The sequence below is a fragment of the Platalea leucorodia genome (genome assembly GCF_965183815.1).
Source record: "Platalea leucorodia genome assembly, chromosome: 7".
Taxonomy (NCBI): Eukaryota; Metazoa; Chordata; class Aves; order Pelecaniformes; family Threskiornithidae; genus Platalea; species Platalea leucorodia.
The window spans coordinates 55,197,598-55,221,450 of NC_138829.1; the positions used below are offsets into that span (position 1 = coordinate 55,197,598).

The following is a 23,853-nucleotide window of genomic DNA, read 5'->3' on the forward strand; positions in this document are numbered from 1 at the left end:
ATCTCATCTCCCCACCTGGCTATGCTGACCTGTTGTCCTCTGTTTATTAAATCCCTTTGGAGGTCATCTAGCCCCCTCTCCATTGCCCAAACCTACACCTAACCAGCCACTTGCCTGACCTGAGCTCAGTTGATCTGTGCTGGTACCAACCCTGGAGTACTCTGGGATGGGCAGGAACTGAGCGATACAGAGCAGAGATCAGCAGGCGATGACCCCTGGCATGCTTGGGAAGAGATGCCACTGCTGAGGGCAGCAGGAGGGGACAGGGGACCAGCAACGCTGCAGGCGACACTAACCCTGGGCTCGGGGGGCTTACCGGAGGGAGGAGGAAGCCTTTTTCCCTCCCTCCTTGGACTTCACATCGATGCCCACTTAGAAGACCCTGCTGTGAGTGCAGCTCCTGAATAGCTGCCTGGCTCACGGAATGGACACAAATGCTTACTGGAATCTAAAAAGGGAGCTTAGAAAATAGCGTCATCATCCTTTCATGGCCAGAAGGGAGAAATGTTTCAGGTTGGCACCACTGAGCTGGTTTGAGGTGGTTGCTGGAGGCAATGATGGGTGGCAGCGGGCTTTCGAGGGATGACTACGAGATCTCTCGCCCTCATCAAAAGCCATGTGGGAAGAGAGGCAGGTAGTCCCTGGCTCTCTAGCCACCCCTGTCCCTCCCTGCCACACCTCAGGAAACCAGGCAGGAGCACGTGGGGGCCCCCAGCATCTCACCAAATGGCCCCATGGAAAACCAGAAAAACTAAAGCCGGCCTGAAGAGAGCAAGGAGCCTCCAGGGAGACTCACCTTGACTGCAGACACAGAGGTGGTTGGGAAAGCAACCAGCTGAAGCGAGCAGCCCCTCCTCGCATGATTGCAGCTCCTCACGCCTCTGCTTTGTGTTCAGTTTTAAACCTGAGATCATTTGGTTTTGTCACGTGTTGTTTGATTTAAAGATAGAAATGAACGACGAGAGGAGGAACAAGGGAAAGGGAGAGAAACCGTGTGGACCCAGAAAAGAAAAAAACAACACTCCAAGGATGACACAGGACACAGACATGCACGAACGGAGACCCCTGAGGTATTAGCTTTGCAAACTAGCGCAAGACGAGGGAGAAAGCAAAGACAGCCGCAGGGAGAGATGTGCTTTGCAGCAGAGGCGGTTCAGTGCCTGCAGCTCCAGAAAGCTGCTTCTCAGCAAGCCTCATGTTAGGGTTCAGGGGCAAGAGCTTGGCTCCCCACCGGGATGGGGGGAAGCAGCCGAACACCTCTGAAAATAAGTTGGCTGTGCCCGCCATGTGCTTGCAGAGCTTCATGTCCAGCTGGCTTATTACCCACTGGAAGGAGGGGAGCTGGCCCGGAGGGGAACAGGGCCGGGGGAGTCCCGGCACCTGCAAACATGCTCCCCATGAGTTTCTCGGATGTGAAGCTAAGGATGGGGGAAGCCTGAAAAAACACGGTCCCCAAGGGGAAAACGGTGCCCTTACCTCCCAAGCAAGGTGGCTGAGGGGAGGGGGAGCCGAAGGGCTGGGGCAGGCAGGTAAGACACCCCCCGACAAGAAATCCCAACTACTGCCAGCCTCCCCTCCCTGCCTCCGCTGCGGCAGCCTCTGATTCCTTCCCCTTCCCTGCACAGCTGGAAGTGACACCTGGCACCCTTCCCTCCGCTTCGGGTGACTGCCTCCTCGCCCTCTCCAGGGAGGACAGGCAGCCCAGGGGAGGGGCGCACAGCCGGGGTGGGGTGACAGCCAGGATGGGGATGATGGCTGGGATGGGATGATGGCTAGGATGGGGATGACAGCCGGGATGGGGATGAGGAGAAGCAAACAGAGACCAAGGGGTGAAGAAGCGGCAGCAGCTTCCAGAAGAGAGTTTTCTGGCTCAGTTTGTGTTATAAGAAAGTTTTATGGTTTGCTCGTTCACTTGTTCGTTTCTAGAAAAAGTGCCCAGAAGAGTCTTCTGTCCCCTTGTTGCTGTGCCCGGAGGGAAGGGGGGAAAATCTTTGTTGTCAACATGAACTACAGAAGGAGCCACAGGCCTCAGATATTGCTTAGAAACTCGTATTTCAGATTTAAATACCATACACAGTAAAAATAGAGCTGAAAGTACCGCCCCACATTGTCTGCAAATCATTGCCAGAATGAACAGCTTCAATAAATTAAAAACAAAACAAAAAAATTGAAATATTATTTACGTCTCAATAAAAATTGCAGTAAAACCATTTACCTTTTCCTTTGTGTGTGTGTTTTCGTTTTTTTTTCTTTATATTATATATAATATATATTTATATATGTATAGGGCTGCTCCAGTGCAGCATTTTTAGGATACTTAGCCAGAGAAACACGGGGGAGCATGCTTAGTGCACCAGGGTGCAGGGAAGGGGGCGGTCGTGGTCCCCCCACAGGCACTGTGCCCCATCCCCACAGCCAAAATTGTGACCCCTGCCCCTTCCCACTCGAATTTTATGCCCAAATTTCGAGCATGGGTCTCTGAGGGCTGGGACCCCCTGGGGATGGAGGGGAAGGACCAGGATGGGTGCAGGAGGGACACTAAGCATCCGCCGTTATGTTTCCTGACTCTGGAAAGACTCATCCGCCTTCGCTTCGGTTTCAGCGCGTGCGCGCCCAAAAATGCACGCGTGGGTATAAATACTACTCCCCCAGCCCCGCTGCCCCCCTCCCCTCTCCCCCCAGCTTAAATATCCCCCCACCCCGTCCCCATCCCCGCTCTCCAGGCACCCCGGGGGGGTGTCAGGACACCTCGATGATCTCCATGCTGCCCGAAAAGCTGGACTGTTTGCCGATTTTGCCCAGCTCTTCCCGGGCCCTGCCCTCGGACATGGTCTCCTCAAACTCCATCTGGCAGCTCCTCCGCTTGAACTGCTTCTCGGCGCCAGCCTCCTCGTGCCAGCTGTGCCGCCCGTCCCGCGGCTCGGCCCGCGCCTTGTCCCTCAGTCTGATCTCACAGCCGCCTGCCACCCCGCCACAGCTGAACGGCGGTGGGTACGGGCCAGTGCTGGCAAACAGGCTCCCGCCACTACCGCCGGCGCTGCCGGAGTCCGTGCCGAAGTACCAGCCGGCCTCGCTGGAGGGGGTGCCGGGGGACTCCAGGTGCACCCCGCTCCAGGCGGCGGTGGTGGTGGCACCAGGAGCGGCGGCCGGCTGGCCAAGCCGTGGCGGCAGCCCGTCCTCGGTGCCGGGGCTCTTGCGTGCGGCGCAGGCCCCGCCAACGTTGAGGCTGAGCCCGTGGGCCGGCGAGCCCGCTGGGTGCCGGTGCTTCCGCCGCTGCCTCACCTTGGCCTCCAGCAGGAGGTCGGGCCCGCTCGGCCGGTCAGGGCTGTCCGCCCCTGGGGAGAAGGGGCTGAGGCCACCAGGGCCCGAGGGGCTATCTAGCTTGCAGAGTTTGGGGGCATCCCCGGGGCCGGGGGGTCCAGGGGGGTCCTGCCGCAGGCCGGGGGAGTAGGCGGACTTGATGTCCAGGGAGAAGGAGCGTTTCAGGCGGTTGGTATCCTGGATGCGCTCAGAGGAGAGGTGCAAGCCGTTGAGCCCCTGCTGCAGGGTGGTGGGCGACAGGACCTTTGGGGTCCCGCCTGGCCGCTCAGGGTCGCCATGGGGGGACGCCGAGCTGGCGCCTCTCGGCACCTCCTCGGCCTTCTCTGAGGTAGGTGGTGGGGGGTGCCGGCTGCCCTCAGCCGCCTCTGCTGGGTCCTGCTGGGTGTCCCCCTCGCCCCGGTCGCCCTTTGACTTCAGGGCCTTGAGGAGCTTCAGGCTCCTCTCGTACTCCAGGAGCTGCCCCAGGAAGTTGAAGTTGGGCGAGATGGATGGGCGACGGTCCTTAACGAACCTGCCGAGAGGCACAGACAGCCCTGGTTGGTGCTTGGTCCTTCAGCGGGTCACCCCTACTCTCTCAGCCTCTTTGGGGAGAAGAAGCATTGTCCAGGACCTTCTGAACAGACCCTCTGAAGAAAGGCATCTTGGGGGACCACGGGGCCTCGGGATGCCCCAGGGGTAGAGCTGGGACTGCCTCCCCCCTCCATTTTACCACTCCCAGCCATTCCTCGTTGCATGCACTTTATGAAGGGAGGTTTGGTTTCACCAGGACTCAGCCAAGGCAAGACAGAGCTTCAAAGAGCTCCCACCCTATCCTTCTGGGCTCAGCCTGTTTTCCTTCCCTGTAGTGAAGCATACCGGCGTAAGCCCCACCGCCCTCCAGGGAAAACTCACCTGTAAGCATCATCTGATGACATACCCATGGTCTTCATGATGTAGGCGATGGCAATGGTGGCCGACCGGGAGATCCCGGCCAAGCAGTGCACAATCACCTGGCAGCTGGACACCTTGGCCTTGTCTGGAGCACGGTAGAGGAAACAGAGAGAAAAGCATCGATACGGTCAGAGATGGTAGGCAAAATGACTCTAGCCTCCCTCCTCAACCCTCAACCCCTTTGTGTGAAAGAACAAGGGTTGCTGAGAGTAAGACCATGGAAGACAGATGAAGAGTTCAGGTTTTGAAGGCTGAGAACTGGAGGGTCTTGCAACCATTGTAACAAAAGCTCACCAATGAATTCAATGGACTTATCCAGCCAGGGAAGCAGCTTCTCACAGTAGTTGTCATTGACAGGAATGCGCATGAAGTGACTATCACAGATGAAATCTGGCTTGGGACAGGAGTTGCTGGCGTTGAGGACATAGCTTATCCCATTCTGTGTCATCAAATCCTGGTGGGAAAGAAGCAATTGAATGATCAGCTGAGTTCAGCCAGCACCGAGTGCTGAAGATCTGCCTTGCCATGTACTCCCTGCCTTTTCCCATCCCAATATTTGCTCCTGTGGGTCTCCCACTGCTGCCTTGGCCTAGCTGATGGTAGTACAGCAGAGACCAGCTGAGAAGGTTGTGTCAATTTAGATGACACAGGTTTGAACCTCAGCAGAGGTCCAAGTAAAAGTAAGCAAGACCAAAGACACCTGGAAGAGGGTCCCAGAGGGGAAAACCCAAGAACCCCAGCACGAGAGGAACAGGAAAATGCAAGAAAGAAAATCAGTGAAAACTCTGGCTGAAAATTTTGGAAGTATCAGCTCAGAGACAGAGGAAGCATCTCACCAGCAGAGTGGGGCAAGTCATTGGTAGCACCCTGTGTTAATCAATGTCAACCCATGTTTTTGCTCCCACCCCCATCAGAAACGCATTGGAAGTTCTCACAGATCTGTTAGTTGTTCACAGTTCTTCACTGTAAACATATGCTCTTGTGTTGGGACATAGGCAGGTGGCAAGGGGAACCAACTCTTCCCTCTTTCTGACACTGGAGTGAACCTGAACTTGTTTTCTGTGACTTTTCTGCTTTGGCCACTCAAGGGCCACCATCACTGCCCATATTTTTGAGTCAATAAAATGCAATGGCACAAGGGAGACCTTAGGTAAATAGAGTCAGCTGAAAAACAGCAATGAGGGGGTGAGGTTCGACCCACAGGCCATTCATCAGGGAGCTGGCTTGCTGGGTACATACTGCTGCATCCACACCAACTTCCTTTCCTTCCCTCCCAGGGTTATGGCCAGCTTCACCTATATGTGGTGCTGACACCAAATTTATGGTTCATCTGGCCCCTGTCTCTTTCCCCATCCCATCAGATTAGGTGTCACCTGTACAACTGGGGGTAGGTTGCTTATAAAAAATGGGGGAACATCTGTGCCAGCTGCTGGGTCTCAGTGCCTGGTTTGCACTATTCCAGGGAAGACCCAAAATTAAATGGGAGAAGAAAACACGGAGATAAAATAGTCCTCCCACACGTCAGAGTGCGTGGAGCTGCCATGTGGGATCTCTCCTTTGCAACGTGCTGGAGAAGTATTGCCCACGCATGGCCTCCAGACTTGACCCTGCTGTGCTGCCTATGAATAGAGCATCTTCTGGCCACATCGTGGCGATGGCAGAAAACACAGCTCCAAAAGATGAACAAAACCCTCTGAGGAGGCGGGAAGGGAAGGAAACCATCAATTTCCCTGCCTGACATTGGCTCCTCAGGAGACCGCACCAGGATTTCGGCCTTGGCTTTCCAGTGGCCGGCTCCTGCCCACCCCAGCAGGCTCTGCAGAGCCCAGCCTCGGCTCGGCGGAGCCAGCCCAGCTCCCGGGCTCACATTCTTGGCATTTTTCTCTTTCATTTCCTTCTACTCCCTGTATATAATTTCTCTCTCCCTCCTTTCTGTCTCCAACCCCCCTCCGGCGTCATGGTCCCTCTCCCCCCTCGCCTGCCCCGGGCGAGGACGCCTGGCTGGCTCCCTCTTGCCCGCGGTAGGCAGGCGCCCAGCGGCATTTTAACTGCAATTCCTCTTTCTTTCTTCTCGCTGTTATTTTTCCTTTAAACAAAATTCCTTCCCTGGCATGACATCACAGCACAGCCCTTCCAGCACCTTTAAAAGGGCACTGTCCCTCTTTTCTCCTCTCTCCCCATAGCAAACCTTTGCTCATTTTTGGGCCTCCCGAACAAGCCCCTACCCCTGGCCAGAGCTGCCCGTCCCTGTGTTGCCATGGCTGAATACCCCAGCTTGCTCCCACTCTCTCTGGTTCCCAAGGGGATCGCGGGGTTGCTGAAATTGGTATTATCTGGCAGCCTGGCTGGCTAGGCGGGTGGGTGCAAAGCTGGCTCCTGTTCCACATCTCCCTCCAGCTGTGGTAACTCCCCCATCGAGCCCAGGTGTTTTCCTGGCCATGTTTTTCCTGTCCCTGAGTTTGCTACAGGCACTTGGGAAGAGTTTGACCACCCTAAAGCTCATCAATATAAGATGACTCACCCTGCAACCACCCTCCCCAGTTCTGCCAGGCTCTGCCTATGCACTCCCTGCCTTCAGCCTCCTGGGAGGGTCAGACCGACCACCCGTGGTCCTCCCACTGGGCAGGAGAAGAGTCCTTAATGCCCTCACCCCTCTGCATGGCTGGGGTCCCAGATGGGACAGGGTGGACATGTCCCCTTGCCAGGGCTGTACCTTGTTTAGGACGTCTTTCTGGGAGCCCAGGTAGAGATGCGGCAGGATGCGTGTGGGGCCGACGTTGGCCACGGGCAAGCATGGCTGGGAGATGCTCATCGGCAGGATGGCAGCTGGCTTCCCCTCGCAGAGCCCCGGAAAGCAAGACGAGAAGGTGGCAAAGCCTCCTGCAGAGAAAATGGGGACACTGAGCTCGGCGCAGCGAGGCCAAGATCATCAATACCTGGCATGCCAAGGCCCAGGCTGGGGACAAGGCAGTGATAACCCTGCACTGAGAACAGAGCCTTGAGGAGCAAAAAGCTACCAGCCATCGCTAACCAGTGCAGACACATTGCGATGACTGTGCCACCCACACGGCGAAAGGAATGGAGACCCAGCTCTGATTTTTCCTGCTGCAGCTGGATATTAATGTACATGTGAAGCATCCTGCAGCCCCTCCTGCTCTTTGCAACTTCATTCAGACAAACGACAAGAAGAGAAAGTCCTTTTCTTGGCTGCCTCGGAGGACAACCAGGGTCACTTTCTGATAGCAAAACCCACCAGGGAAGGATGACAACAAGCAAGCCCACCGAGGTGCAAAGCTCCCCACATTGGGGAGGTCAGCCCAAACCTTGCCACAACAGCTACACTTACACATTGCGGTTTCTGAGAGATGCCCCCTCTGCCCAGCCCCGCCGAGCCCATGATTTCCGCCACATTGGACCAGACCAGCACATTGGTACCTGCAGGCCATTGCCATTTTTCACACTCCGACCTTACTGAATGTGACAGCAAGCAGTGCCCAATTTACTGCACAAAGCTGCTGGGCAGTCATACCCAGCTTGAGCATCTCAAAGCCCGATATTGAGAGAAAACCCCCAGCTGGGGCTGCGGTAGGTGGCATCTGACAGCCAGAGCTACCGCCACAGTGTCTGGCATGGTCAAAAGTACAGTCTAAATGTGAATGAGCCTGCCTGAAAGCCAGTCCCCAGCTCAAGCAGCAAGAGCACTGACTTGAGCAGGGCAGCAAGCATTGCTCTGCCTGCATGGTGGGCAGCTTGCGGAGCTGGAAAACCCCCAGTGCTGTTGCACATCCTGCGCGGTTGCGTAAGGTCACTGGGATCCTGATTTGCTCTCGCCCACTGATCCCATTCTCCGGGGCAGAGCTGGGTCTGGCTAGTGGTGGCCCAACCTTGCTCTCCTCCAGCTGAGGACATCTGGGCGGCAACTTGGTGCAATGGAGAGGACCTTGGATTGTATCAGCCCAACCATTCTCTCTTGAGGTTCTCCCAGTCATGCAAATGAGCAGATGCCACTTGACATCACCCAAAAGGCAGAGAAGACTTTGGGGCTTGACTGCCTTTGACTGTCAGAGGGACCAGGATGCCCTCACGAGATCCTTCGGAAAGTCCAAGTCTCTGGACTCAGCACCATGGGAACCCCTGGCCCATCTCCACAGCTAAACAAGACCTTTTAATGAGCCTTTAGTAACGACCTGTCCATTCAGTCTCTCTCCCCTTCGAAAGCAGGGCAGCCTTGGCACATCATTGTCAATTTACCTTCTCCAGCACCTTGCCAGCATTTCTGCTGACCCTCCCTGCCTGCTGCTGTGGCACCCAGGCTCTGGTGGAGTATGACTGGTGCTGCAGACAACCCACCCCACATGTTTGGGAGGTGAAAGTGATGAAGAAGCCAGAGCAGCACACAAAATCATGCTCACACCACCTGGGAACATCCAAGGTCCTCCATCACAGCAGCTCCTGATGTCAGCTCCTACTGCCCCAAGAGGAAGGTGTCCTCCAACCAACCTCTTTCTTCCCCTCTCTTACGTTTCCCTCGCTGGTAGTTAACACAGCTCCCAGCTTCAAAACCTGGCCAAGCCGGGAAGGGTAGAGTTAAAGCACCTTCTCTTCTCTAGCACTTCCTTTTCCCTGGCTCCCTCCGAAATGACATCACCTCTCAACTGGGACATTAAATCAGAGTGAAAGCAGGAGGCCCAGTGCAGGTGCAGCGTAGCTCCGGTTACTGCTCATCCCTGCACTGAGTCCCCATTGCCAAGGAGTGTAAATCACTGGCCAGAGCCCTGCGTGGACACGTGCGAACTCCCTGCTTTGCCCCGCACTTGAGCATATGCTGCTGATGCCTCGGGGATGCTTGAGCAGAAACCCTGCGGGAAGGGTTTCCTTCAGCTGCCCCCAGGGAAGCCTGCAGCACATGGGGTTGAGTGGGGTACAGATTTGACCTCTGGACTCATGCAAAACAACATGGGAATTTTTCTGAAGGAACCTGGCACATTTTTGGGAAGCACGGTGCATGCAACTGCAGCCCTGGGGATCAGTGCCTGCTCTCGTCCCCAGCCTCTTGCACTCACTCTTACCCATCAAGAGGGGCCCGGGGTCGTGTACGGCTTTGTATCACTCTTTAAAAGCTGGGAGCATGGGGTGATCTCATAGCTAAAGCAGGTTGGGGCACGCCGCTCTCTCCCCTTTGCTTGCCTCTGCTGGCACTTGCCTGGCAGCAGATCCTCTGCCAGCCCTGCCTGGGGAAGTCCAGGCAGGGGCAGAGGGGGCTCAGAAGCAGGCAGGGATGTTTGCAGAGACTGGCAGCAGCACCCTCAGCTGCGGTGCCTACCCCAGCACACTGCCAGCAACCAGAGGATGCTGGCACCTGAAATGATGCCCATAGCTCACTCCACTTGTCCCAAGCAAAGCCTCAACCCTGTGTCTGGGGGCCCAGGCATGCTCCCATCCTGCCTGTCCTCATTTTCCCCATGCTTGCAGCTGCTGAGGGCAGCCTGGGCTTGGGGAAAACCCTAGAGATGGGGTCGGGGACCCGACACCATCCCAGCCTTGAAGTGACGTGCACCCCACCCCACACCGGCTGCTCTAGCATGCCTTTCATCTTCAGAAAGCGAAGCAGCTCTTCAAAACAATCCCAAAGGCAGTGAATGTCCCTGGCTGGGCTCCAACCGATACCTGGGCTTTTCCCCCTCCATACCCTGGGCCATGGATTCCAGCTTTTGCTGAGAGAGAGCAGCAGAGTCCCACAGCGTGAGGAGCAAGGGCAGCACTGGGTCTTTCTAGTCTTTCCTCTTTTATTTGCAGTGCTGGTGCCGGGAGCGCCGTTTCTCTTGGCACATGGGGAACTAAGTTCAGGAAGGATTTGTATATGACATGGAGTGGGGACTTGGGGATCTCTGGTTTCTTCTTGATGCTCCCCTCGAGCCTGGTGAGGGCTTGCTGGGGAAGAGCTGGTCCCTGCACGGCACAGCCCCGTGTACTGCTCATGGCTCCAGCACTCCTGAGGGCTCTCAAAACCATTCCCTGGAAAACCCAGTGTCTTCCTGCCTCCTGCAATTACCTGAGGCAGAGGTGGAGCCCAGGAGGAGAGGGGGGGGATATCTGGGCACAGAGAACCCAGCCAGAAGTGGGGACACCTTTACTACTCCTGCTGAAAATGGAGGAAGGACGAGCCAAGAACCAGCATCAGGCAGGTCTCTGGCAAGGCTGGGGGGTGAAAATCACCCCCCAACTTTGGGGGGTTCATTCAGCAATGCCCACAGAGACATAAAAACCCTTAGCGGTGTCCAGCTCAAGCTGGGGCTGAAAAGAAACGCATCGTTCGGGAGGGAGGGGAGTGCTGTCAACCCCCCAGAGGAAAGAGGGAAACTGAGACATGGGGTGTTGCAGGAACTTAGTGTCAGAAGAGTGCAACAACTGAAACCTCGTTTCTTCCCCCATCCCAGGCTTCGCTCACGGGGTGCTGACCCTCCCTTCCACCTCTGACTCTGCCCTGCAGAGACCCCTCTGTGCCAGCCCTAAGCCCTGCTCTGCATGGTCCTGGCAGCACAGAGGGGGAAAAAACCCACAACTTGTCCCCCACCCCCATCTTTGCCAGGCCCTTCCCCCTGCATGTTTTCCAGCTGCATCTGTGACAACCTCCCAGTGAAACTGGATTTGTTGGGAGAACAGATGCTGCAGAGGAAAGGCAGCCAGCCTGGGAATCCTTCCTGAGCCCATCCATGAGCCCAGGTGGAGATGCCAGTAACATCTTTGAATAAGCCCACTGCTGCAACTGTTGGGGAGCCGTGTGACTTTTCCCCTTGAGCAGCAAACTGCACAGTGAGGAGCCCCTTTGTCAGTCTCTCTTTGCACCAGTGGCTGCGTAAGACCATGAGATGGCTATAACCAAAATGAACAAAAAGCCCCAGTGCTGACACTGGGCTGATGGGCATGGAAGGAGATCAGAAGGTGGAAGGAGAGAGGTGTTGGACTGCTGAGCTGGGACCCTGCCACACCTGGGGACCCCTCTACTGCCTTAGCTGTCACCTTCAGGTGGTCTCTGGGGACATCCAGCTCATGGCTGGGACACTGACAACATCTCAGGCATCACCCATCACCTGCAAGTTGCCCTGCTCCCCTCTCTGCCACGGCAGGGAAGCATTGGTGGTGCAGGAAGGGTGACACAGAAGGTGACAAAGTCCTGGCTAGGGACAGGGACATGGTGTGGCATCATTTTCCTCCTGGTGGTAAGCCCCGGCTTTGGGGATTTACAGTCCATTGAGCTGCATGGGACATTAGGGGAGATGCTGCTGGGGATAAAAGGGAAGTGTGGGGCACATTAAGCAGGGCTCTCCCAGCTCCCTGCTGCTCCCTGCACTGAGACTGTCTTCTTAGGCTGGAGGTGTAAAGTGGAGACAGGGAAATGATGGGGCTTGAAAACCCTTTCATGTCTCACTCTGACAGCTGCAGACTGCCCATTCATCTCCAGCCCCATGGACTCACCTCCTCCAGAGTCCCTTGCAACAATCCAACAGCTCTGGCCTCGATGCTGCACCCCACTGCCTGCAAGAAGCCACAAGAAGGCTGCCCAGGGCACCTGCCTCACCCCAAAACTGCTCTTTGGGAGAGCCACGTGCCTCTTGAACATCCCCAGCCCCACGAGTCTCCTAAACTCCCCCCTCTGCTGCCCTGAGACACACCGAGCAGCAGGGACACGTACTGTTCACCAGCCTCCCGTGTGCATGGTGGAGCACATCCAACCCAGAGCCCCCCAGCAGGGAACAGGAAAGAAGAGGTGACATGTCACTCTGGTGTGCTATCAGTCTGTGGCAGCAAGGAGGAGGGGAACAGGCACAGCAGGAGCTGCAAACCCTCCCTGGGCCAGCAGCTGCTGGACCCCACCTCCTCACCCCCAGCTTTCACACCAGGAGCTGGCAGGAGACCTACGGGGGGTATTAAAGAGGTGGTTTATAGCCCACCCTCATTGCTCCTATAATGAGTGTTAAAAAGCAGCAGCTGGAGCTGCTCAGAGACCGGTTCCCCGTGCAGGTGCTGGAGCTTTTGCGGCAGCCCATGGCCTCACCAGTGGGCTTTGTGCCTGTACTCGTGCTGGAGACCCTGTGCCCCCCTAAATCTCCCAGTGGCCAAGGGGGCTGAGAGAGGCTGGGCTCTGCCCAGCTCTCATTAAAATGCCTGCGGTGGCTGAGAGCTGCTGCCAGGGTGGCACGTGGCGAGGGGCAGCGGGGCATACAAGCGAGCACACGCCTCGGCTGCTGCTGGAGCAGCTGCCATGCCAGCATGGCTCCCTCGCTGCTGTGCCAGCTCAGTGGCCAGGATGGTGCCCGGATGCCCCCTCCCCATCACCCCAGTCCCCTGAGGACACGCTGCTCCCAGTGCCTCGACACATCCATGCCCAAGTGTTAAACCACCTTGCTGAATTGAGGCATGGCAGGAGATGACAAGAGCTGGGGCGACCTGCAAAACCCCAGCCCTCGCCTGCATCGTGCTCAGCCTTGGCAGGGCAGTGAGCCCCAGAGTTCAGCTGAGCATCTCTGCAGCAGCTTGAATTGAAGGAAAGAGAGTGGAGAGGCCAGGAACGCCACACGTCAACCCCTAGAACTGCTGGGAAAATCCCTTTTTGCAAAATGCCGTCTCCCTGGCTCTCGTGCTGGGTGGGAGCCTGTTGGTGCCGGCAGCTAAGCCGGGCGGTGTAATAAAACACTGATTACTGTCACCCTTACTCACTGCGCTCCAGGAAGCTCCGGGGCTTTGTCAGCGCTTCCTGCTGCCTGGGATGTTTCTGAGTTTTCCCCCCTGCCTCTATCCTCGCTGTTCCCCTCTCGGCGCTGCAGCCCTCTTTGCTTTTCCCCAGCCCTGCCAGCAATGCTCGGTGCAGGCAGCCCTGCCAGCCATGCCCGCTTGCTTGCATGCCCTTCCCACCCACCTGGGTGAAATCCCAGTGCTCTGCAGCCTGGCCAACTCGCCCTCTCCTGGCTGATGCTCTTTAACTTCCACACATCTCAGTGCATTGGAGAGCGATGTCCAGCGCTCACCTAGTCCCCTGTCCCCCCTGCGTCCCCTTGCCCAGCCCCTCTGCTCTCCCCTAGCCCAGGTTTCACCTTCCCTTCACTCGGCACTAAATTTCATCACCCCACTGCTGGCTCCGTTTTTTTTTTTCCAAGCAGTGGGGATGAGAAAGCCGATGAATCAGCCCTGTTATGGACTCATGTGAATTCCCCGTTTCCCCAACAGTCACCCTGAACAGCCTCTGCCCATCTGCTGCTACATCATCCTGCTGCCTCCCAGCCCGCACCAGCCCCCCATGGCCTCACAGGCTGGTCCCAGACCCCCCTCCCATTCTCCCAAATGAGTGGAAAACATCCTTAAAAAAAAAGGAAAAGCAGCAGAAAGGAAGCCCTCCACCCACACAACCACGGACACACTCCCTGAGCTGCTGGGCTTGATTTTCCTCTGGTGACTGTGCCTGCTTTGGACCAGCCTTACTCGTTCTAAGTAAAGAAAAATGTGTCATTTCCAGGAGTGACTTATTACTAATGACACCATCACTGGGTTATGTGCTTCATGCCACAAAAACCTGTCAAGCGCTTTTAGCAGGCTCCCATTTTAAGTGGTGATGGAGGGGAAGTTTCTTGATTCAACCTTTTGGTAATCTAGGTCATTCCAGGCTCGGCATATTTTTAAGCTGCTCCAGTTAATATCCCCTTCCTCTGCTTGCCCTTCACCCTGGTGCTGGGGGGTGGAAACACTGCAAACCCCCGTTCTGAAAGAAATCCCCCTGAAGATGGGCAGGCAGCAACTGTGCTAGTGAAGCGAAATGGCTCCATCGGGCAGCTGCCTGGGTGCGGGCAGCAGCGCAGTGCTCTTTCAGCCGACTGCTCCTTGCACACCTCGCCGCCCTCGCTCGTCCTTTCCCTGCCGCGCACTCTCCTTTGCCCGGGGCGTGGACACCCGCAGCCTCAGTGACCCCTCCAAACTGGTGCCCGAGGGAGCAGAGGTGCTGGTGGCAGAGCCTGCCCTGACTCCCGCAGTCTTCCTCCTTCCCTCCTCCTCCTCCTCTGCTCCATCCCGCCCTCGCCAAGCTTGCCTGGATGGAGAAGGGTTCAGGGGACCCTGTAGCTGTCCCCCCCCGGCCAGGCAGCCTCACCGGACCCCATACCAGGTGGGAAAGCTGCCTAACGCTGGGACCGCTGCAGGCAGCCTCTCACCTGCCTGAAGGAGCTGCCCCCTCCATGCAGCTCCTCTCCTGCTGCTGCCTGCAGGACCAGGCTAGCTGCCTCCGCGCCCGCTTCCACACATTGCCCGTGGCTGGGAACTGGTGGTCGCTCCCCATCTGCACGCTCTCTGCTTGCCTCCATCTCCCCGCTCGCCAGCTGCCTGCGCTCTTTGTATCGCCAGCCATCGCGCTCCGCTCCCCGTCGGCCGCTCGGCAAAGGCGATCTCCGTTCCCTGGGCAAAGCAGGGCTCTGAGCCGCCCCCTCTTCCCCCTCCGTCCCCATCGGAAGGAAAGGAGCCGGCCGGCTGACAAACCTCTCATGTCCCTGCTCTCCTTCATCCTCCGCACCCTTATTTTCAGCTTCATCTGCCCCTCGCGCATGTCTGTCCAGAACTGGTCCTCGGAGGGAGCAATCATTACATCCACGGGCATCCAGGCAGCTGGGCTGCGACTCACGGGGGCACCTCTTGCCTTAGCAAAACAACAGCTGGCAGGCAAACAAAATACTAAAAAACCCAAAAAAGCCCCCCTGCGGCAGAGCACCGCCAGCCTCCCCCGGCTCCAGCCTTCAGGCTGAAAAAATAAAAAGCATAAAAAAAATCGAGCAGGGTCGGGGGGCCCGGCGTAGTCGCCTTTCCCCGGCCGCCCTCCTCCTCGCCGCTCGCTCCCTGCGTGCGCGGCTCCTGCTCCAGCCTGAATGAGCTCAGCCCATGAGCAACAGCCCTGCTGATCCATCCACCGCCGCGCTCATAGCGCGCTCATAGCGCGCTCATAGCTAACGGGTCAGGCATGCAACCGCATTCCTTACTCAGCACACAGACACGCAGGAGAACGCCGGGCCTGACATATGCTTCACTCGCTGCTTAAAGGCACAACCGCAATTTTCTTGCCCGCCCAAAGCCCCCCGCAGCGAGCAGCCGTGGCAGGAGATGGATGGCTGCACCATGCCGGATTTGGCCCCACGGAGTTAGTTTGGGGACAGGGACTTGGAAGGAGGAAGCTCACGCCTCATTTCAGCACTAGCCAGGGCTGTGTGTGATCAAACCCCTGCGCTAAAGGGGGGATGCAGCACCGCTCTCCATCCCTGCTCCCTGCTGACCCCGTCCCGTGACAGGCATCCTGTGGCTGCGCCCCATCCTGCCCCCTCCCCACAAATGCTCCTGGTAGGACCAACGTGCATCCCCTGGGGGATGTTTAACTCTGAAGCCCAGCACCAGGAAGGGCAATGCCACAATCTCCGTTTCCCAAGGGGGAAACTGAGGCACAAAGGATTAAATAACTTCTCCGGGGTTCTCTGCTGCAGGGCAGAGCTGGGGACCAGAGAGCAGGTCCCTAACCACCAGCTCATCTTTCCTCTTGATGTCTCCACTGAGAGCATCACCCAGGAGGGATGCTCATCCTGGAGTGGTTTCAAACAGCTGGAGGCGAACGGGCCCCAGCAGCTGGTGGGGAAAGGGGCTGGCGCTGGGATGCTCACACCTGCACGCCGCCGCGTCGGATGGAGTTATCTGGCTGGTCGCAGTGGAGAAGGACCGTGGTCTGGAGGAGATGCACCCTCCACCAAAGTGTTCTCATGCACAAAAGTCCAGCAAGAGGGGATATGTAGGAATGGGCTTTCCCGGTCCTGCTGGGGTCTATCCATCAGTGGTGGCTGCTGAAGCAGGTTGGGGGTTGATGCATTTTCTTCCTTTTATTTGTCCCGGGGGAGAGAATTACTCGTCCCCCGCTTCCCACCCATGGGACTCCTTAATACGTCTCCACACAGCTCCTTATGAGTTTATTGGTCTGAGCCCAGGCCTCTAGAAAATCATTCAGGATTACAGCAAGTGGAGGAGCGGGAGGATGGGGGGGGCATGTATTGTGCCTTTGAAAATCTGAAGCTTTACAGGCTGAAAAACCCCAGGCTGAGCCATATGTGAGTGACTTCAGTGTTTTTCCTTTGAATGACATCACATGAGATGAGGTCATTGGCATTAACTAAGTGCTCTCCCCTCCCCCCCCACCCCGAGCGGAGCCAGCCTCCTAACGAGCCTTGTTGTTGTAACAAATATGGTTTGATTATTATCAGATGTGGGTCAGAGGTTGGATAAAATTCAAAGCGTGCTCCAACTAGGCTGGAAGAGAGAGGAGCAGCCTTCCCCCAAGAGTCACACTCAGGAAGCGGCTCCCACAGCAGCTCCCCAGGGGGTCTGTGGTCCCCCACATTTGCCACCTCCGTCCCTACAAGGGAGGGTGCATGATGCTGGTGGCCAGTGCCAACGGCTCCGAGCAATGGAGATGCCCCCACCTCCCCCTGCTGCTGCACCAGCGGTGCTCTACCCATGCTGGCGGGTGATTCGGCTGCAACCCGCTCCATTGGCTACGCTTGGGGCTCCGCTGGGGTGGAAACCATCACCGGGTCATGCAGGGCCAGCAGCTGCCCAGCCACTCTGTGCCAGCTGAGGGGGATGCTGCAGGAAGCATGTGGTGGATTAGGGGGTGTGATCACCAACCTGTCCCTGACCCAGCGGTCCACAAACATGAATTTGCCTTCCCTCACTGCCCTCTGGTTGCCTGACTCCCTCAGGTTTGTGAGAGCCCTTGGCACAAGTTATTTTGGTACTGGCAGGATGCATTTGGACCTAGTTTTCAGCTCAGGGCTGCAGCTAGGGAGCTGGGCATGACACCACCAAGCAGTCCCTGATGCAGGAGGCTCACTGGTATCCTGTGTCCCTCTGATCCTCAGCAAAAGACAAGCGAGTAACCCCCTTCCTCCATCAGAGTGAGGTCCAGCCACATGGAGGTGCTACCCACAGCCACCATTCCCCAAGGCAGCGTCCTCCTCTTCATCTTCTTCAGCCCTTTGGCAGGACCAGGGTAGGGGTTGGGAGCTGGTGCTGGAGCAGGGGGGCACTGGCAAGCAGAGAAATGAAAGGCGACATCCGTAGCACAGACACATCCCGCGTATCGCCCACTGCCCCTCAGCCCTTTTTCCCAGGTGCTCCTCCTGGCCAGGCTGTCACCCATCCTGCCTCCAGCTCCTATTTAGGAGACAGAGGTGCATCACCTGGTGAGCGATGCCCAGCCTCGCCGGCCCTGCTTCGCTCTCATCGCCACAGCGCTCGCCAGTAAAAAACCTGCTGCAACGCGACTCATGCAACCTGCCTGAAAGAGCAGGGAGCAGAAAGCCCCTGTTCAGCACCTACATACCCATCATGACGGTACCTATAGCCTGGCACAAGCCCAGCTGGGCAGCAGCCAGCGGTTCCTCTCTCCACCCAGCTCCGGGACCTTATAATAATTGCCAGCGCCGACCTTTCGCAAGCGGGCGGCACGGGCCTGGGGAAAGGGGGAGGCAGACGAGGGGGGGCAGGTTTCTCAAAAGGAAGGAAACCATAACTGGGCAGTGGCTCCCTCCCATCAGGATCTCTTACTGGGGAAGTTGCCTTCCTCCCGTCAGCTTTCCAGAAATGAGAAATGAAATTACATGGCGGTTTTGTAAGTCTTGGCAACCAGAGGGCTGCTCTTCCGTAAGCCCCTTCTCCTCCGTCCCTCTCTGCCTTCAGCCCTTTCGCTCCCCTTTTCTGGGTCCGATGGTTAAAAATGCAGCTGGAGGGGGAGGGGAAGCTCCTCAGGGTAATTATAGAATTGGGAAAACAAGTTGTCTGACGACAGCGTTGCTAAACAGGGAGGTTTAGAGCATAGGTCTGGAATACAATCAGCTCACACGTACGTGACCTGGCTTAACCCCTCCCAGGGATGCAGCCACTGGTCCCACTGGGGCTGAAACCCTCCCAGGCATCTCCCCATTGCGGTGGAGGGTGGGAAGGGGGCACCTTACCCCGACACCACACCTCGGGCTGTGGAGACCAGGAGCACTCCCTAGGGCCACTGTCAGGCTGGGTGGCCGGGGTTGGATGCCAGCACCCACTGGATGGGGGCTCGAGGGCAAGAAAACATGGTCCTGCCCTGGCCAAAGTGGTCCCAGATGACTTTGCTGCAGGAAAGAAAGCAAATCCTCCGGTGCCATGGACCCAGGCATGTTTTGTGTGAGAGGGAGGGAGGTTCGGAGAGTTACCTAAACCTCCAGGACTGTAAAAATCACAAACCTTGATGTTACCATTTGAAGTCCAACTTCAAGCGGCTAAAGCCAATGCCATGATTTTTGAAAAAGTACCTCTCCCACTAGGCTGGCAATAGCGCCCTACCTCCAGCCCTCCAGACAGTCAAAAGAAAAGCATCACTGCAGGTAACCCCCCCTGTGCCCCACCACCTACAGCCTGAGAAAAGCCAAGCATAACCCCCTCCACAGCACTTCTTACCCTTCTTCCGTTCCCGAGCATCATGTGGGCAGTTTGTAGATGAAGAACCACCAGGATCCTCATTCACATTATTTGCAAAGCTAGTTCTTCAAAACTCCCAAATCTGGGAGAAGCAAGAAAGAGTCCCACGTGAGTGCTCTTTCCCATCTCATCCCACCCCTGCACCGTCCTTATTCATACCCACACTCCTGCCAGCTGAGAATCTGCTTCTTTCAGTTCATCACAGTATGCTATGGGATGGAGACGTCCACAGGTGCGCAAAGGGGCTTGTGGGAGGTTCAGAGGCAGTAATTAGACTTTAGAAGAAAAACTTGTGGTTACATCTGATGGATTCATGCCAATAAGTCCATAAGTGCTCTACGACCTTGCAGTCTGAGGGTACCTGAAATTGCCCTAACGCCTGACCTACACGTGCATCTTCAGGCCCACGTACGGAGCAGAGGACAGACTCCACCAGCTAGTCCATCCTGCATGTGCTGTGTCCCCAAGAGACACACTCACATACCAAAGTCATCAGATGAAACTGTGAGGCTGTCCAGAGTGGGCGATGAGGGAGGTGACCATCAAATAACCAGCTGCAGTGGGGTCCTGCTTCCCCACTCCCATCAGACAGCTTCTGGCTGACAACCAAAGTGTAGGTGTTTGGGGTTTTTTCTTTGTTAGGTTTTAGACTATTTTTTTCTTACATTGGGTTTGTTAAAGATGCCTCGATCCTGGTTCTGGATCCTGCTAAGCTTTTAGCTTCAGCATCAGCCATGACAAGTTTTGCAGATTCATTTGTATTTTTGCTGCCTTTCGGACGCACGTGCCACCTCCAGCTCCTGGGACTCTGACTAAAAGCAAGCCCCCTCTGCTCTGCCCTGCCTATGCGCTGCTTTTGCACCTGCCTAGCTCAGCTTTTTTTGTTCATCTTCTCTTTTCCTCTAAAACAGCCCCAGCCCAACGTGTTTCAAGAGGAGCAGGCAGCAAGGGAGATGTGATGCTGGCATGTGGCTTCACACCAACATGACACACAAAAGTATTGCAGTATTTTCAGCCAAGGATGCACAAAGTCACATTCAGCTGCCCTGATGTTTAACCTCCTTTTAGGACTGTCCCTATGCAGCAAAAAAAAAGAGAAGTGCTTTTTCTTTTTTTTCATTCAAATCAGCTGTCCCCGAGTCCTTGTTTCTAAAATAATTCCAGCCAGTGCTGAACCCACTCCCACCTGGGCAGCTCAAGTCAGCTCCTGCAATAGAAATCCCCTTTCCTTTTTCACTGCTTTTGTCCACTCTGAAGTCACCTGCCTTTGGTAGATTCCCCCAAAACCCCCCAAATCTCAGCCCCCTCCAGATCACCGCCGCCGTGCAATTACAACTCTCCCCGGCTGCGCTGGCTGGTCACGGCACCGCCGGGCTGGAGAGGACCCGGGTCACGGCCAGCGCTGCCGAGGCCAGCCTGCTCGCTGAGGAGGAGGATGGCGAGCGGAGGGCTGGGAGGGATTTCTCGCTGATGATATTGTTACATTCTTTCCGAATCCTGGGAGTAAACAGACGCTCCAAATTTAGAAAGAACAGGACTGGAAAATTTAAACATTCCTTGAAGAATTGGTACAAAAGAGGGGGGCGAAGATGATCTCACATGTGCTCCTGAGCCAGATGAAAAGCTCATGACTCGAGTTCAAAAAGCAAGTGAGGGGCCTGTTTCAGGTCAGAGCACGATATCGCAATGATAAAGCTCCCCTGGCTCATGAAACCGCAATGAAAAGAGCCTCTGCCCTGCAAGGAGGGTCCCAACCCCAGCGGTCCGGGCTGTGGCGACCACCACTGCTGGCCACACAGCCACCCCGGTTTCATCTCCATCTGGCATATGGCTTCAGGCGCAGGAGAGGAGCCCGGTGCTCAGCCCAAGGACCAGGAGTAGGGACAGGATGGGTGCCTGAGCATCATCTGGACGAACATCCCAAGCCCTCGGCTATTGCTTTTAGCCTCTGAATGGGAGCAAAGGAATATCTCCCCACCCTCCACTGCAGCTGGACAAATGGAGAGGAGCTGGTGAAGCTCAGCACCCAGGAGCTCAGTACTACGCTACGGCTCTGGCTGGGCTCCAATACAAGAGCTGGCATGCGGGAGCCATCAGGGAGTGATGGAGCCAGACTGCTGCTGCTGCTGCTTCATAAACAGATAATGGCTGTTAATAAAAACCAAGCGGGAGTTTGCAAAGGGGAAGAAGAAAGGGGGAAAAAAAGCAAAGAGGGAAAAAAAAAAAAGAAAAGCAAAAAAAAGGCAAAAAATAGCCAAAAAAAAGCAAAAAAGCGACGGTTTGTGCTGAAGTAAACAAAGGTTAAAGAACAGTCAGGCTCCTGCAGGAATAGCAGAGCTGGGCCGGGAGGGAGGGAGGGGGCATTACGTAATGCCGGAAAAATGTTGGCTCCATTCAGTTTTCCACCACTTCATGTGATGTCAGGAAAACCATATAAATCAACAGGCTTTCTGCTCCCACGGATGGAGGGCAGCAAGCAGCACTATTTATACTTACACAATTAAAAAAAAAAAAAAAGGGAAAAAAGAAGAGAAGCAGATGATTTCCAAGACTGGGAATAATTGACTCAGATTCCTCCTTCCCAGCGCTGGAATCACTGCTTCTGGGCTGTTAACCCTTGAGGGGTCCCCGCTGCCGCTCTTGCCACCCCAGCTCCCCTGTCCTCGCCCATCAGCCTCCACCAGCTGCTTCAAGGGTCTGAAGGACGATGCGTTGGAGGCGAGCAATGGCCAAGCATGGCATTTGCATGAGATGGGGACACTTAGGCACGGCAGTGCGTCACCCCTGGAGAAACATCTGCTGGGGCTGAGGAGAGCTGGGGAGCACGGAGGGGCTCAGGAGTTTTTGGGGCTGCGTAGGGCTGGCATACGGGTTTGGGAAGCCTCAGAATGGGGCTCCCTGGGATGCTGGCATCCATTTAGGGACAGACTGAGATTTCAGGGCAGGACCCTGAGATTTTGGCAGCCCTTGCCAGCCCGACTCCCTGCTGGGGTCACAAGCCACCTCCAGGGAGGACCCAGGCACCTCTTGTGGGACACAGGATGGGCTGGGGAAGGATGAGGTGCCTGAGCCTGGAACGGACAGACTGAGGGGTTAAACCCCACCAGGGCGAGGGGTCAGAATCAGGCCCGGCCCGCACATCGCCCCTCAGACCTCCCAAGAGCTGCCTCTAAAACAATCCGGCTGCTGCGCACACCGCAGGCAGGAGGAAGCTGCGCGTGTCGGCAAGCGTGCCCAGCCTCCCCCGGACGCTCTCTGCAGCCGCTTCCAGTCACGATTTCCCTGTAAAATGCCGCCGCCATGACCCAGTGTTCTACATTTTGGTTCCCGTTTTTTCCAGCCGCTGGAGGCCCGCATTCCCCATCAGGCTGTAGCCCTGCAGCACTTTTAATTAGGGAGGTTTAAGCCTTGCTTGGTGCCTAGCACAGCCGCACCCCTGCTTGGGGGTCTGGGCTCCTGCAGCCCAGGGAGAGGGAAATGGCCACCCTGAAGATGGAGGACGTGTGTGCCCAAGCGGGGTGCAGGTTTACTTGTGGGGGGCTCAGCAGTGGTGATGCTGATGGCCAAGGGCGGGTGGCACGCTTCCGGTGCTCACCCAGCATGGGGCATGCTGTGCATGCAGTTGGGGTGCACCAGTGCTATGGGGGTCCCCCAAACGTCCCCTCCTTCCCAGGGAGGAGAAGGTGCCAGGGCTTTCAGGGCTACCTCACCCAGCCCCATCCCTGCTCCAGGAGGACTTGGGGCAGGGGCTTTGCAGCCAGCACACAGCGCTGCCCCTCGCCCGGCCCTGGGAAAGCGGCGGCGCGTTGCGGGGTGCCGAGGTCACGCTATGAAGGCTGTTTCCTGACCCATCCCGGTGACTAAGCAGGTTCCTTCCCAGATGCAACCGAATCCGCCTTCTCCTTCTCCTGCACCGTGCGCCAAGCTGTGCCCTTGTTTATGCCGCGATGACCTTGGAGTCACCGGTGCGGCCGCTGGGGCGGGCCAGGGGCTGCTGTAACAAGCTCGTGGTGGCATCCTCCAGCACTGCCCTCAGCAGAGCTTCTACAACCCAGGCCATGCTAACTAGGTTTAACGTGATTTCATGTAGTCCCTGCTTGCTTTTGAAACCCTCAAACTGAGGTGTTTATTCCTGCAAGTTCTCTGCTCTCTTCTCCCCATCACAATGCAGCTGCTCTGATTCAACAGCACTTACCTATGCCATGCACGAGCAAGGCTCCCTGAATGCCACTTGCTTGTGCCACCTTCCCCATCACAACTAGTCCTCCCCAGGGTTTGTCATGCTGCCAGGTTTGTTTGGATGGCCACTCCCTCCATCCCTGCGATGCCCCGGGAACACAGAGGTTGGTACCCTCCACCTCAGCCCCAAAGCAGTACCCAGTCTCTGCAGGATGAGGATGGGTTTGGGGAACAGAGATGATCCCCATCTCTGTGCTTTCAGCACTATCTATGAGCCTGGCTGAGCTCAGTGGGATTGAGGGGCTGTGTGGGGCAGCGCCTGCCCACCCTTCCATGGGCAAAAAGCTCAGAGGAGGGCAGCTAGCCAGGCAGACACCTGGCTGTCCCAGCCATGGGGAATTAAAGGCAACTTTAACTCTCCTTTCAACAGCTTGCAGCCTCTTTCTCTTCCTCTCTGCTGGGTCCGAGCGTTTCATTCATCGGTCGCCTGCCTCCCATTTTGCTCTGCAGAAGGGCTGTAATTAGGACAGCACATGCCTCCTCCTGCCTGTGTACTTGCACCTGGAGAACATCATCTCCAGCAGACCCTGACTTGCCCAGGGATGACCCTCTGCCCCTGCCCTCCTTCCCCTTCCCAGCACATCCATGGATTTCCTCTCCTGTCCTTCCTTTAAGAGCAGTGAGAGGGAGCAGAACACCTGAACTGGATCCAGCCCTTGGCACATTCACCAGGGATGAAGCAGCGCCAGGATGGGGGAATGAAGGGCCGCTTTTCGGTGGCCGGATCCATGACACCATGACCCCTTCATACCTTCCCCTCTCATTCACCCTGGCTGGCAGGCACAGTGGCGGGGAGCTGGACGGTGTGAGGAATGAATACACTGGGGGCACCCA

General features: G+C 56.5%; 1 protein-coding gene across 2 annotated transcripts in view; it reads right to left on the reverse strand.

Annotated features, from left to right (window-relative positions):
* Window positions 1–2,716: 2,716 nt before the first annotated feature.
* Window positions 2,717–23,853, reverse strand: part of DUSP8 (dual specificity phosphatase 8) — a 42,977-nt gene continuing 21,840 nt past the window's right edge. Inside the window, exons 1-5 of one of the 2 annotated variants that reach the window (XM_082317741.1) lie at window positions 14,773–14,817; window positions 6,965–7,131; window positions 4,546–4,705; window positions 4,213–4,336; window positions 2,717–3,832 (exon numbers count right to left, since the gene is read on the reverse strand). In XM_082317741.1, the coding sequence (XP_082173867.1) occupies window positions 2,740–3,832; window positions 4,213–4,336; window positions 4,546–4,705; window positions 6,965–7,131; window positions 14,773–14,797 (1,569 nt within the window). In that variant the 5' untranslated portion in view covers window positions 14,798–14,817 and the 3' untranslated portion in view covers window positions 2,717–2,739. Of the gene's footprint in view, window positions 3,833–4,212; window positions 4,337–4,545; window positions 4,706–6,964; window positions 7,132–14,772; window positions 14,818–23,853 lie in introns of those variants that run through there. The other variant, XM_082317740.1, reaches the window with a different exon arrangement.